Source organism: Perognathus longimembris, chromosome 6 (assembly GCF_023159225.1).
Source record: "Perognathus longimembris pacificus isolate PPM17 chromosome 6, ASM2315922v1, whole genome shotgun sequence".
Taxonomy (NCBI): domain Eukaryota; kingdom Metazoa; phylum Chordata; class Mammalia; order Rodentia; family Heteromyidae; genus Perognathus; species Perognathus longimembris.
Window position 1 is genome coordinate 1,826,119 of NC_063166.1, and position 15,558 is coordinate 1,841,676.

General features: G+C 49.7%; 1 protein-coding gene across 1 annotated transcript in view; it reads right to left on the reverse strand.

The window, feature by feature from the left end:
* Positions 1-4,452, reverse strand: part of Hcrtr2 (hypocretin receptor 2) — a 46,537-nt gene extending 42,085 nt beyond the window's left edge. Inside the window, exon 1 of the mRNA XM_048347293.1 lies at positions 4,227-4,452. Within this exon, the coding sequence (XP_048203250.1) occupies positions 4,227-4,452 (226 nt within the window). The remainder of the gene's footprint in view (positions 1-4,226) is intronic.
* Positions 4,453-15,558: the final 11,106 nt, after the last annotated feature.

Consider the following 15,558-nt stretch of genomic DNA (forward strand, 5'->3'; position numbering starts at 1 on the left):
CCTGGGGCTTGAACTCAGGGCCTGAGCACTGTCCCTGGCTTCTTTTTGCTCAAGGCTAGAACTCTACCTCTTGAGCCATAGCACCACTTCTGGCTTTTTCTATGTATGTGGTGCTTGAGGAATTGACCCCAGGGCTTTGTGCATGCTAGGCAAGCAGTCTACAGCTAAGCTGCATTCCCAGCCTGGGAAAATTCTTTAACTGACAGTGGACTTGCCTTTTTTTTGACTGAGTTTAATCCACTCATTGCAAGTGTTATGGAGAGCACTATAGTGGTAGATGAAATGCTGAGCAATGACTAAGAACATAGAAGTGAATGAGGCCCAGTGTGGAGATTTAAATAGCAAGAAGCAGAATGGAAAGCGGCCCTCTACTTAGGATTTCATGGGCAAGCGGTAGCCACAACTACACAGCATTATGAGGAGTCTGGGAGGCAGATCTGGTATGAAAGGTGAGAGTAACCAAAACAAAAACAAAAGCACCCCAAACCCATTTACCCACACCCCTTGGAAATGTCCCCTTTGGGAAATGGTGGGATTGGAGGCCATGAAGCGCTCCAGGGGCAGGGATGTGGCGGGGCCAGAGCAGCAGACAGCACTTCGGGGCGTGGGAAGGCGGACGTGGTGTATGAGAGTTGCCCGGCATGGTCACCGAGGGGACATCCACGGGCTGCTCTACAATTCCCAACCTCCATTCCGAGCCAGAAACAGAAGAGCTCAGAAACCTGCTAGTGATCACATGATGAGCAGAAAGCACCGCGAGACTACAGTGCCTATTTAGGGGTTGCTTTTCCTTTTCCCATGTGGACATACTTTTGGGGAAGGTGGAGGCGTGCCAGGTGAGGCACCGTGTGTCGTTGGATTGGAAGGGAGAAGGGCAGCGATCTGACCTGCTCCCCTGGCATGGAAAGTTAGCAGCAGCCACAAATGTCTTCATCTCCAATTCCCTCCTAGTTACTGGCAGGAGACATTGCACCAAACCAATAACCCTGCCACTTCCCATACACAATTACTTTAAAAACACAAAATTGCTCAAAAGCTATGGGTCAAATAATAGTAACTTGATACATCTACTTGACTGTAATAGAAGATATTCTTAGGAGCAGGCTATATGTGGTTTTGTCTGGAAACTACTGCTAAAAAAAAATACCTCCTTCCAAAAGACATTTCCCATGCGTTCTTCCCGTGGGCTTGAGAACCCCACAAACAGTCACGCGTAGAGCTTTTCATTAGGACATGCATACGCAGGTAGTCTCATTGACAGTAATTTGTGCTTTCTTGTGAATGGCCTCGTCATTTCTTTCCTGGAAATTGTGCTCTGCCTCTGTAATGAGCATCTCACGGTGAAGGGAAAGTGGGGAAAGGTTTGAGAGGGACGGTGTGGAGAGGAGACGGGTGGGGTACCCAGGCTTTGTCGACCTGTGTGGAGTGGGTCCTATGAAGTGACCTCCCACGGGGGCTTGGGAAGAGATGACCTTGAGTGGCCACCTTGTGCCTGTGAGTTCAGCAAGGCAGTGGGTTAGGGGAGGGTGCGTGCGTGGTAGCCACACCTGCAGAGGCCGAGCCCCGGGGCCTCGGGGACCTCCAGCATGCCAGCTCGCCTTCCCAGCCATGGTGCCTCTTTATCCTGCAGGAATCGTCTGACATCCTGTCCTGATGCTGTGCATGCAATTACCTCTACGGGGAGGGGTGGAAAAAAAGGCGATTCTCAATTTAATCTCTTTTGCACATTTGACAGCGACATCAAAGCACAGAGGTTGCCTGTGAATAATGACACTGCTCATTTGTTTAAATGTCAACCCCAAACCTCCTCAGGGGAGGGAGTGCATCAGTGGAGGACCAGTTTCTGCGGGGTTGAAGAGGATTTCCGTGCTACTCAGTCCTGAGAAGAGCTGCCTGTATCTTGAGAGCAGAGAGCCTTGAGCAAATCTCTCCTTTTAAGCTGGATGGAGCTGACTATTTCAGCACTAGGGGCTGTGGACAGCGCTCGCGCCCTTGATGTTCTAAAACAAGTTCCTCTTGGAAACTGAAACTGGCAGGTCGGGTCTGCGACCTGTCCTCAGGACACGAAGCCTGGGCATTATAAGTCTGTGCAGAGCAAAAATGAAATAACAGCAAATAAGAGCACATTTTACTGCAAAGATGAAGCATGAAATAAAATTAGGGAAGGGAAGTAGTTCCTGCTAAATGGATAAGAGTCATTCTCTTTTGGATGGCAACGCAATCATAGTCCTCTCTCGCCAGGGTTCTGGTGGGCAGAATGGCAGTGCGAGTCAGAGCTGCACTCCACTGGCTGTGGACCCAGATCCGGGTGGACAGGAAGCCCCCCCACCCCCGCCGTCCTGGGCAGTGGCCATAGAGCTGGGCCACAGGAAGCCCTCCCCCCCCCCCCCCGCCCCCAGCTCGCAGACTCTCCAGAGGAAGGAGCGCATGGTTAGATGCTTCCCAGATCCGACGGAATAGCAATGAGGAATTTGGGATCTGAGGTCAGAAAGAAACAGACTCTCAGTCATGTCCTTTAACCAGCCAGGTCATCCTTCTGACTCTCTATGTTCTTCTAACGTGGCTTATTCGGGAGGAGTCTGGCAATAAATAGTAGCTAGCCACCATATAGGTGGTCTTGGTTCTTCACCTAAAGGCAGGCATAGGCACAGTAGAGTCTAGTATGTCTATGCTGGTGGCCCATGTGCCTGGATCACTTATCCCCAGGGGGGGGGGAAGTGTCATTCACAGACTTTCTCTTATCACCAGTCTTCTGTGGTCCTACTTCCACTTACTTTGTATCCCACAAAGGTGCTCCGCATTTTTACCTCAAGCATCCACAAACAGTAACCCGAAACAATGTAGAAAAGGCAACAGAAGTTCGCACAGATCTGTTATCTCTCGGCCAGAGACTCTCTGGAGCATTTCTACCCAGCAGGTTGGATCAGCTCGCCTGCCTGCAGAACTGACCGCGAGAGGCAGCCGGGAGCCCCACCCCCTCCGGCCGCTTGGGAGGGGAGGCGAGGCCCAGGTGAGCAGCCCACCGCACCCCAGTCATGCACCGCCCGTGGCTGGGGGGGGGGAGGGGGTCTTTGCTTCTGGCTCACCCCATCCCTCCCCGCCATCAGTCGCATCTTTGCCCGGCCCGTCCTTTCCCACAGCTTTCCTCCACACTGCCGGCTGCATTTGCAAAGCCGGCCTCCTCCTGGCGCCTGCCATTCAAGGTGCGTGCTGCCTCCATTCACAATTCCAGCCCTGCCTCCCAGCCAGGGCTCCTTTTCCTGAGGACGATTCTCCACCTGCCCAAATACACTCCATCACAGCCCCGCACTCCCCCACCCCTCCCCAGTCCTGGAAGCCGGGCAGGGCAGAGGTCCGGGGTGCGCACAGACCAGGCAATCGGACAAGCGCCGCTTAGTCTCATTGGGGAGAAAGAAGCAGTGGATGCGAATATTTCCTGAGCCTGACACCGCGCGCGTCCTCGGAGAGAAAAAGAATCCGGGTTGAATGGAAGACAGAAAACTGAATGGAGGGAGGAGGTCCCCGGGACGGGAGGAGGGCCGAGGTCCAGGGCGGGGGTTGGGGGGCCCTCCCCTGCCCCCGCTCGGGCTCCGGTGGGTCCCTTCGCCCCTCGTCTGGCCCGCGGAGGAGGCTCCATGCAAAGGGCACCGCGCCGGCCAGGCAGCTGTGCATTCTGCATTCTGCCAGCGGTGCCTCTCCCGGCCCCGGGGCGCCCCTGCCCCGCGCCGCCCTCCCTGCCGAGACCCCGCCGCCCCCGCGCCCCGAGGCCGGGCCTCCCTCCCAGACACCGGGGGAGCCGGAAAACTTTCTTCTCTTGGCATCAAATCAATCTTCCTTGCCAAGCCCACTGAGAGCGGGGTGCGGCCCTCTCTGCCTGCGGGAGGGGTCTCGGGTCCCGGGGCGCAGTGGGGAGGGGTCTGGGGTTCCCGGGGCGCAGTGGGGAGGGGTCTCGCGTCCCCGGGGCGCAGTGGGGAGGGGCCTGGGGTTCCCGGGGCGCAGTGGGGAGGGGTCCCGGGTCCCGGGGCGCAGTGGGGAGGGGTCCCGGGTCCCAGGGCGCAGTGGGGATGGGTCTCACGTCCCCGGGGCGCAGTGGGGAGGGGTCTCGGGTTCCCGGGGCGCAGTGGGGAGGGGTCTCGGGTTCCCGGGGCGCAGTGGGGAGGGGTCTCGGGTCCCGGGGCGCAGTGGGGAGGGGGTCTCGAGTCCCCGGAGACGCGAGGGGCGCTCACCCAGGACGTTCCCGACCAGGGCCACCACGAACACGATGATGTAGCCGGCAATGAGCACCCACTCGTACTCCTTGGGGTGCAGGTACTCCCTCCACAGGTACCGCAGGAATTCCTCGTCCTCGTAGTCGCTGGGCCCCAGCGGCTCGCGGGTCCCGTTCAGCTCGGGGCCCCACGTCCAGTTCCGGCGGGGGAGGGGGACGGGGTCCTCCAGTCTCGGGCTGGACATGTCGGGTTCAGGTCCCAGTGGGCTCAGGGCTCCGCCTGCTCCATCAGCCTGAGAGGAGCAAGCGCGCGAGGGGGAACGGCCAGGGGGAGAGGCAGGAGAGGAGAGCGGAGGAGAGGGAGGGACGGAGAAAGGAGAGGAGAGGAGAGGGAGAGGGCGGGAGGGGGAGGAGAGGGAGGGAGGGGAGGGGGGAGAGGGAGGGAGGGGCGGGGGGGCAGGCGACGGGGGCTCCGGAGCAGAAAATGACGTGAAAAGTTCTGGAGCCAATGCCTCCTTGGAGCCGCTGCCCAGTGACTCGCACCGCGCGGGGCTGGGCGGGCGGCTGGGCGCGGGGCGGGCGGCTCTGCGCGGAGCTGGGCGGGCGGCTCTGCGCGGGGCGGGCGGCTGGGTGCGGGGCTGGGCGGGCGGCTGGGCGCGGGGCGGGCGGCTCTGCGCTGGGCGGGTGGCTGGGCGCGGGGCGGGCGGCTCTGCACGGAGCTGGGCGGGCGGCTCTGCGCGGGGCGGGCGGCTGGGTGCGGGGCTGGGCGGGCGGCTGGGCGCGGGGCGGGCGGCTCTGCGCGGGGCTGCAGCAGTGAGGAGCGGGGAGGTGGAGAGGGGAGACCGGGCACGCCGGTGCCGCCGGCCGCAGCCCCCTCGCTGTGCACCGGGCGGCAGCCCCGCGCCCCCCCACCCCCGCGCGCCACAAGCTCGCCCTCGCCCGCCGGTCCACACCAGCCGCCCCCCTCTGGTTCGGGGCCGCGGTCCGCGGTCTGGCCAGGGCCTGGCACCGGGGCAGGGAGGAAGGAGCCAGCATCCGGGCGGCGTGGTCTGTGCCCTGTCTCGGAGCACACACGCGGAGAGGGGCGCGGGGAGCACACGCGCGCGGAGAGGGGCGCGGGGAGCACACGCGCGGAGAGGGGCGCGGGGAGCACACGCCTGGAGAGGGGCGCGGGGAGCACACGCGCGGAGAGGGGCGCGGGGAGCACACGCCTGGAGAGGGGCGCGGGGAGCACACACGCGCGGAGAGGGGCGCGGGGAGCACACACGGGCAGAGAGGGGCGCGGGGAGCACACACGCGCGGAGAGGGGCGCGGGGGTCGTTTCGGGCCGGGGCTGCGATCACTGCGGGCCGACCACGCTCCGGGATGCCACGTGGGCGCTCGCGGGGCGGTGGGCGCCGGCTGCCCCTCTTCTCAGACGGGGGTGGGGGGACGCGGAGGGGCTTGTCAGGGGCGCCTGGAGGGACACGGGGAACCCAGGGCGCCAGGGGCCCCAAAGCAGTGGGCAGCGCTCCCCAGTCCTGTGGAGGCCGCACCCCGCCCGCTCACCAACCGCCCTGTCTTTCTCGCCGAGCACCGAGCACCGAGCACCGGGTACTGGACGTGCCTGGGATCCTGCGGTCTGAACCCCGGCGAGGACTGGAGGCCTCCGGTGGCCCGGCCTAGCCGCCCACGGGGCGGCACGGTGAAAGGCGACCTCCCCAACGTGGTGCCTGGCATCAGGACAGCCCCAAGTTACAAACCCGCCTCCCAAGAACCCAGAATCTTAGGCCGCCATCCGAAACGGCGCCGGTGGTTGTACCAGCAGGCCGGGGTGGCGGAAAAGGAGCTGGGGTCAAGCGCCCCGCTCCAGCGCCCCGCTCCTGCGCCCCGTCCTGCGCTCCTGTGCCCGGCTCCTGCGCCCCCTTCCTGCCTCCAACCGAGACTTGGTTTCTAAACATGGCTTTTGGATTGTTCAAGCTCAGGAGAGCCTTTTCTCATGCATCATTTGGAAGCCCCGGGACTGGCCATTGTGAGCTCTGTTTACTAGATGAGGAATGGGGCGGGGGGCGGGGAGGGGGTGAGGGCTCACTAAGGATGAAATTATCCATCAACAACAAGTCTCAGTGCAGTGCCCGGCCGCCTGAGTGGAGCCCCGCGGGCATCTCACAGGAAGTACTAGGCCTGTGCCTCTCCAGCCCACCCCCCCCCCCCCAACCACTCACGCCTGTCTTTTAAGATGGACCCATGAACGGACGCTTTCCTGTTTACCCAGAATAGATGGAGAGACTTTCTCCCACTCTGAGACTGAGTGGTCACTGTTTTCTTCATTTTTTAGTGAAGGCAGAGGGGGAAATAAATGCGCCAGTAAATGCGTAAGGAAGGCTGGAGGGAGGAATGAATGCTAGGATGAGAACCAGCCAGTGTGAAATGGTGGCGAGTCAAGATTCCGAAGGTCACATTTGAGAGGATGCTGGCGGGCTCTGTGGAGAGAGGCACGTGTTCGTTTTATTTTCTTTATTTGAGGTTTAAACAGGTCCCTTAAACGTCCATGTCGGTTCCCAGAGCACAAGCCGCGCTTGCAGAGGTCGGGAGGCCTGGTCCAAGGTCATTCTCTCCAATCTGCACACTTCTCGCACGCAGCCTAGCCTCTTCCTCTCACTTATTCCCATTCTTCTGCTGAAATGAATCACCGCAGTTTGTCAAAGTCGCGAACGAGGAGGGGTGAAAACATTTTCCAGGTTTGTTCTGGTGCCTGCTGTATTTTAGACTTTCAATTGGCTCATGTTAATTGTGCACAGTCATGAAATCCTGTGTACAGTATCGATCAAATCCAGTACTAGCATTCATATAATGTTTCATACTTAGCTCCGAAATAGTATACTCACAGAGTTTAATATAACTTTGTGGTGAGCACATTCAAAATCTTCCTTTAGATTTGATATGCAAAATCAATTATTGTTTAACTACGGCCTATTATTGTTAACTCTGCTAAGGAGCTGGAGAAGTTGTACCTTGTAGTGTCTGTGATTTCCTGCATGCAAATCACTCTCTCTCCAGACTCTTCCCTCACCTGGACCCTTTCCAGAGACTGGAAGCCACTCCCCTCCTATCTCCCTGTGTGAAATGCTATTTTGAATAGAGGAAGGGTAATGTCCCACTGTTGACTTCCTGGTATTTGAAACACAGTTGCTTTTCTTTCTTCTCTGTTGGAAGGAGAATAAATCAAGAATGAGCATGCTCAGTAATACTGAACTGAGAATGTGTGCTCCTAGCACAAATATATTCGATTTGCAAGAAGTTATTTGACATCTCTAGACTTCAAAAACCACACTTTCTTACAATATGCCCTCAAGCTAAATCCTTCTGGAAAAGTCTTGAATTGCAGAGACTCCAGCAGTCTGTTAGAGTCAGAGAGGGAACTGATAAAATGTGTTACCAGTGAAACTCAATGGAAAATCAAATAACCCCATGTGCTTAAAAATTTAGCCATGAATAACCAAAGCCACTTGTCAGAAATTACTGTGAAACATTTCTGTCTCCTCTCTCTCTCTCTTTCTCTCTCTGCCCCATCTCTACATCTCTTTCTCTCTCACACACTTAATTTCATCACCACTCTCTCTGTTCTTCATTGCCTCTGTCCTTCATGTCACATCTGATGTTTCAGCCCATGAATATTCCACTATACTCCTTCTCTTCTTTGAGCATAGACAGACATATTCCTATGTGTTTCAGTCTTTGTCCCTTAAAAGGCATTGAAAAATAGAGAGGCAATTTAATTTGGTAAGGTAAATATTCGAAGCTGTACACTTAAAAGGGTCTAGAAGTCAAAGAAACGTCTACCCTTCCAACATGGAGATCTCATGTGGAGGTCTCAGTGGATATCGAAGGAGAGGCCTGGTAGCCTTGGAACTGAAGGAGGAAGGATGACTCTGGGCAGATGGGGAGACAGCCAGGCCACCTGGAAGTAAGTGAATTGTTAAAAGAGACAGCAAAAAGTCAATTGTCACCAAGTAATGACATGGGCTGAGCTTCTCCGAGGTGTTCTGGGTTACTATTATTTCAGTTTTGTACATGAAGAGGTTGAGGCACAAGCGGAAGGAGGGAGAGAGACAGAGTCAGAGACAGAGAAAGAGAAATGACACACAGAGAGACAGAGCATGTGGCCTGAGTTCTTGAATTATTCATTAACTTATTTTATCATCATAATACTCTAAAGAAGTTGTTGGTTTTCATGTGAAGATAGTAACTGAAATTCAGATGACTTTTTCAAGATTGCACAGTTGAGAAGTCTTTTAAAAAACCTAGTTAAACCAGGCTCCTGGGTTCACACCTGTCATCCTAGCTACTCAGGAGACTTAACTCTGAGGGTCTCGGTTCAAAGCTAGCCCGGGCAGTTAAGTCTGTGAGACTCTTATCTCTAGTCAGTCACCAGAAAACCAGAAGTGGTGCTGTGGTTCAAGTGGTAGAGTGCCAGCTTTGAGCTGAAGAGCTCAGGAACAGTACCCAAGCCCAGAGTTCAAGCCCCACAACTGACAAACAGCAACAACAATAAAACTCTAGTTAATTCTACAACATATTAATTGGCTGGAAGCAAGTAGTTTCTTGGGCATCCAGGAACTGCTCTTGTGTTTACAAGAATAAGATAAATTAAATTTTGATGACATATTCTTCCAAACCAACATTCTTTTCCTGAAATAATCAATGGGTTTAAACTCAAATAAAAAGAATGATTAATCTATCTTTTTCTATTACCTTGAAAATTAACTTCTTTGCGAACTTTTTTTTCTTTAATGCCTGGATGAATTAGCACTTTGAGTATTCAAAGGTCTACCCACCACCCCCACACACTTCTGCAATGAATAGCCAGAAGGCCTTGGCAGTTCGGAGAAGTGCTTCTGAAATAAAACACCATACATTTATATAAACCATTGAATACTAATGACTGAACAGACATTTCCCTGAAAGACACCGCCAGTGCCATTACCTGATATTTACTTTGTTGAGCTTGCAATGAATGATACAAATCGGTGTTGTTGTTGGCTCTTTTCTGTGCTATCATATGACATTATTTAATTACAACTAAGAATCTATGAATCGACTTTAATGCTCACTATTTTGTGTAACAATTAGGAACTAAGATTTGACATTTAATTGAGGAGCATGCAGAAAAATAAAGAGAACTCTGCCCCCCCCCCCATTCTGGCTACTAACCATGAATTATGTTATCTTGACACCAATCAAGATGCATTCTATCCACCAACAACTTTGTGAAATGACAACTCTTCTGTATCACCACTCAAAAATAATTTAAAAATTCAATAGAATCTCGATAGGAAATATACTGACTTATAGATTGTTCTGGATGGTATCAACATTTTAGTAGTATTTATTGTTGCACTCTGCACTAGATTAGTATCTTTTCATTTATCTGTCATTAGTTCCGTTCATTAGTGCTCCTTTCCTGTGTCAGTTTATTCTTAAGCAGTTTATTATTTTTATATGAATACAAGTGGGATTCTTTTCCTAATTTTCATTTCAATTAGCTGTGTTGCTTTATAGCAATGTAATTTTCTATGTTGATTTTCATATCCTGTGACTTTACTAAATGTATTTCTTAATTCTAACCATTTTGAAGGGAATGGTCTTTAAATTTTCTACACATAAGACCTTGTCACCCACCAGCAGAGGTTAGATGATATTATTTCATTTAATATGAATGCCTTTTCTTTTTCTTGCCTAATTGCTCTGTTTGAAATTTCAAATGCCCTCTTGAGTGATATTTTAAAGATTTCCAGTTTTGTTCTGAGGGCAAAATTGTTCTCTTTTCCTTCCATTTACACTATTGAATACAATAGTAGCTGGGGACTTTAAGGTATGCTACCTTGTGCTGAAGTAAATTACTTATTTGCCCAATTTGTTAATAATTCTTAAAATCAAAAGATATTGAATGAATCAAATGCTTTTTATGATCTGTTGACATAACCACAGGATTTTAATCCTTTGCAGCCACGCAAAATTTTTCAATGAGCTTCATCTACAAGTAATCAGCCCAAAAGCTGGACTGGAGGCAGGGATCAAGATGGTAGTCCTCTAAGGTAAACAGAGAGAGCCAAGCAAAAGAGCGAGGCCCTTTGTTCAAGCCTCCATAACAGAAAAAGGATGGAAAAGAGTAGGTCTTACAAGAATTGCTCTTATCAGTGGTGAAGGGATGGCTGTGCTTACTTCACTGACTGAGACATGATGTTCCAGGATTATGCTTGGCTTCAAAGTCTTCAGGCTGAACACATTGATCACATACAGTTTTCAATGGTATGACGATGTCTGTCATATGTCATTCATAAACTTAACAAATTAAATGTATGTCATTAGTGTGTTGCCTCAAAAAAAAAAAAAAAGAAAAACACAACAGGACCTAAGTGGAATTGCAATCACCATTTTGCATTTTCAATAAAATGTTCTCAGAATTGAAAAACTTCAAGTTAAGTGGTGTTCAACTTTTAAATTATTTAAATTTACCAATCGTTCTAAGTGATTTCCAGTCAGAAGTTCTGAAAGCCAAATACACTTGTCTTACTTAAGCACTATGTAACAAACATATCTGAAAGAGTCCTCGGACATGCATACTGACATAACTAAAGATGACTAGGAATTCAAAATAGGTAAAGTCACTTCTAGAACATATTTAAATTTACTTTAACAGCTGTTTAGACGGTTGAAAGGTTGATATCAGAATGTCAGTATATGTTATAAATGTTGTTTGGTGCACTTTATTGAAAATATTCATTAAGGGGTTGACATTTAATTTCAGGGTATTGTACGTTTTTAGAGAACCTGTTTGGCTTTGTTGAGATGTTTTGATATGTCCTCGATTGGCCTTTCTTGCATTTGTGCTTGATAGAGGAAAGGGAACAGAAAGAACAGCTAATATTAATCACAGTGGCAATCTTCCCATCTCGCTTCTCCCCCGTGGCTCTGCCCACTTGGATTTGTTGGTCAGAGCCTAGAGACGAGGTGTTGTAGCCGCACAATGTCAGAGCATAGCCCTGCTGTGCAGGACTGAAAAGCCTATTGGGTACCTATCCTGGCCCAAATACGGCACACCGAGGGCTACTTTTGAAATATAAAGGAACAATTAGGAAAGGAACAGACTTGGACTCTAAGTGTTAACATGATCTTCCTAGAAAAAAAAAAGACTATACTCATTTGAGATGAGATAAAGCATAACTTGAGAAGAATTAGAAGGAAGAAATGTCAGGGAATAGAAGATCAGAATGGCCTCTGGGGCAGGGGCATCTCCTGTTTGTCCTGTGGATTTCTGGCTATGAACACGTCAGTCAACCCGATACTTGTCCAAGGCTACAAGTATTCACACAAGCGTGTGGAATGCAGGGTACTATTAACTTTGCCCACTTCGTAAGTCCACAACTAAAACTCAAACTATGGACAAAGAAATGTTTATTGAGTAATAAGACACATGGTATTCATGAACTCCCTCACAGAATGATAACTCCTTTGTTCAGCTACTTAAAGATAATAAAAGCATAATTTAAAAACAGAAGTCTTTGTCCCCAGGAATGGCCACTTTACTTCCTTAGAATTCAGAGTCTTTTGTAACTTGAGCGAGTTGTCCTTTTCAGTGGCGGTCCTTACAATTGGGTGGTTGCTATATATCTTTAAGCATTTAGTGAAAAGTCAGTAAACCTTATCCACATGAAAATAATCGCACAAACATTATGCACAGACTTGAAGTTCAGCATTGGAACTTGGTAGGCTTGTGATTAAAGGCCATAAACTAAGGTGCACTAACAAATACAACTTCAGCAGAAAAGAGGATTCGCTTTTCATTCTGGCCCTAAGGTTGACTTCCTACCACACACTGAGCGGTTCACACTAGTCACTGGTCTCTGGAATAAACGTTACCTGCGAGTTTGTGGTAAACCCTGAGGAAGTTGGTGAGCATAGGAAATGTGTTATCCTTGGTGCCTTTCACTGGATATTTTGAAATCAGAACAATCAGAATGGTTTTCGGGTTGGAGTTTGAAATATGACTCAATTAGAAGAGAAAGAGAGAGTTACTCTGAACAAACACACACAAGCATATGGGTGTTTTTGTTTTTTTAAATTTGTTTTTGGTTCTTATTCTTTTGACGTATCAGAATAGGTTCCCTAGGATTATTTTGGTCACTATTAACCTTTAAAACAGGTGGTTGGATTTCCTACAAATTACAGGAATGGAAACACCCAAACAAACACACATTCATAGATACATCTCTTGTAGACAGATGTGTATATATATGCATATTCACAGATATAGCAATTATAGATGACAGGTAGACAGACCGACAAAAGGATAGAAAAGAAATCAATAAAAAGACTAAGCAGTACAGAGAGTATTTCTTCTTGAGGATTTTACGTTGCACAGGAAGGACCTTTGCTGCGGATTTCTGGGGTGGGCGCAGGGAAGCCGCTGCTGCACGCAGGGGGCCAGAGCCCTGCCCAGAGCCGCGCCTCCGGCCCCCTCCTCCCCACTTCACCTGCCCTGTAATGTCGGAGCATTTCACTACTTTAAAGCAAAGCGCTCCAAACCTTGGTGTGCCTCACTGTTGGAAATATAAGCGACTTATTTCCGTTAGAAAAGGAATAATGTCCAATAACTCACGGCCCCCTTCTTGGTGACTCTAAATCCATCCTCTCTTCCGGCATCATCAGTTCAACCCTCTTGCCAGTGCTCAACTGTCCACGTTTACTCTGAGGTCAGGGAAAGCACATCGACTTTTTTCTTTTTTGATAGCGCGTATAACTACGTATCATTTTTTAAGATACTAAGTTCAAAGAGAGTATCTGTTTAAAAAAAGACAAAGTATCATGCTTAGTGGACAGAGTGTTCAAATGAATTATCACAATCTATACATAAAATGAATCAAATAAGCAGGTTTACAAGTAGATTTGTGAAGATATCAGAGGAAACTTTCCATCTGTGAGATATAGAAGAGTCTAAGAGTTTTAAACATCTTCTAGGATGCTGGCTTCCCAGATTGTCTGCATTTTGGAACTATCTGGGTGTTTTTTTTGTTGTTTTTCTTAAAATCTCTGTGTCCTGACCACATCAATATGTCCAGCTGTGAGAACCGCACTGGACAGCTCTTGAAGATGATAGAGATAACAAAGATAAGAATGGTCCTCACACAGTCCATGCTTGCCTAGCAATGTCCTGACAAGCCCCGCGTGCGCATGCGTGAATGTACACCGATGAGAGGATTTCTAAAGGCCTGGCATGTGCAGCGCGGTCTGCAGCTGGCTTATTCAGAGTGTGCTCTGCACTCAGGGAGCGGCAGTGACCAGGGAGCTGCAGTGCAGAGCCTGGGCCCCCCCGGACCCCCACTGCTCAGTCTCCAGAGTCAGCAGGATTCCGCAGTGACTCACACGCATGAGACGTATGAAAAGCACCATCTGAAGTGTGAAAGAGAAATTTCAGAAGGATAATACACAGAACCTAGTTCTAGAAAATACTTTGGCATCAGAAAGTCACTGTGACAATCTTTAAGAGAGAAGAAAAGCATATTTTTCCCAGTAACCTTTGCCCTTACCTGATATTCTGGTTTTTATTAATCAGGCATCTGGGATTTTTTTTTTATCTGTAATGATAATTATTCCAGCTTCTTTCCATTAAGGCATCTGGCCTTTGCCCAGGGCTCAATTAGCATTTTTGACCTTGAAATGTCAGTTTGGCTATAGATATATATTTTGAAAATGAATGGCTACGAGTCTTTTTCTGACAGTTATAAGAATTTTTATAATGATGCAGCACTTTTGCTATCATTTGAATAAATTACTACTTTCGCATTAATGCCAGGGTGCTTTGCCCAATGCAGCCAAGGGAGACGTCTCAGGTTGACATCACCCCTTTCTGAGGCAGACATTAAATGTAGACAACTGTGCACAAATCATCATTATTCCCCACAATTCAATCACTTACTAGCTTGGTCACATTTGTTTGAGGTGTAGTACGTGTTAACTAATTTTACAGGGGAGTTCTTTTCTTTTTACAAATTCTGCATAACTAATAGGATACATTACTCAGTGTGATATTTAGGTTTCACAAAACACATACATTGATTAAAAAAAAAAAATCCCTGACAACAAACTGCAAGTGTGGATGAAGAGAGAAGGAGGGGGGACTGCTTCTCCTGCCTCTAGCCTTCTCTGGACAGACAAGTCACTGGCTTTTTACCAGAGGCTCTGAGAGGGTCCATTGTACTGTTTTCAACCGTGGACTCTAGTAAGGTGCTTGTCCAGCATGCCTGAGGCACTGATTTCAATCATCAGAGACAAAAGGCAGAGGGTATCCAGTCACTGGTAGAGAAAAGTGGGACTCCCGGCAAAGTGCAGGGAGGGAGAGGAAAGGAGGAGAAAGTAGCAGGTGGATCACACTTGTTGAATGGACCGCGTGTGCTACCTGGGAAGGCCGGCTCTTTCCTGGAGACCTGGGGAGTGGTTGGATCGTAACATCCCAGGAGGTCCCAGGTGGGGAGGTGCCCCTTCCGTTTGCCTGTCTGGGGAAAGAACAGTGGGTTTGAAGGGGAAGATGGAACACGTTTGAGGAAAAAGACGATAGGAGACCAATTACAGGACTCTGAATACACTCCACATTTCAGAATATAAGTCAGAAGGTAAAAAGAAAACAACAACAACAGAGTCTCCAGGACTTGGCGCCCTTCCGGATATAAAGGGGAAAGTGGAGCTGTAGCTCAAGTGATGAGAGTCGGCCGTGAACAAGCCGAAGGATGGTGCTAAGCCCTGAGTTCAAACCTCAGCACTGGCACATGCAACTGTATCTACTTACATCTGTGAAAGAGAGAGACCCTACTCCCCGTCGGTAGGGCTCGTGCAGAAAACTCACCGTCAGCCGCCCCACAGAGTGGTGTGAATCAAGAGAAGTGCTACAGCCAGCGTGTGGGAAGCGTCTGCAAAGCACACCTTGCTATGCGTGTTAGGTATCATGAAAAGGGAACCTTGTTGATCATGATGGGCAAGGACCTGACAGGTCTATTGGTCACGCAGACAAGCAAGGAAACAAAAAACAATCTACAAAGAAATGGAAGTCATTTTCTAAGCAAGCCAATAACTTGACCTTGGGCAAACTCCCAGAATTAATTAGTTGTAAGTTTACCTTGAAAAAGCCAGAGCCAGGCCTGTGGTTCTGTTTTCATGGTGAAGTGCTTTCTGGGGGGGGGGGGGGTGGCCCGGTAGAGGCTTCAGTCCCCGCGGGAGCAATCAGAGAGATCGGAATGGGAGTTTCAGTAGTAGAACCCAAACACTGGAGCTGCAAGACCCACGAGAGTGGAAAGCATTATAGTAACTGGAGGAAA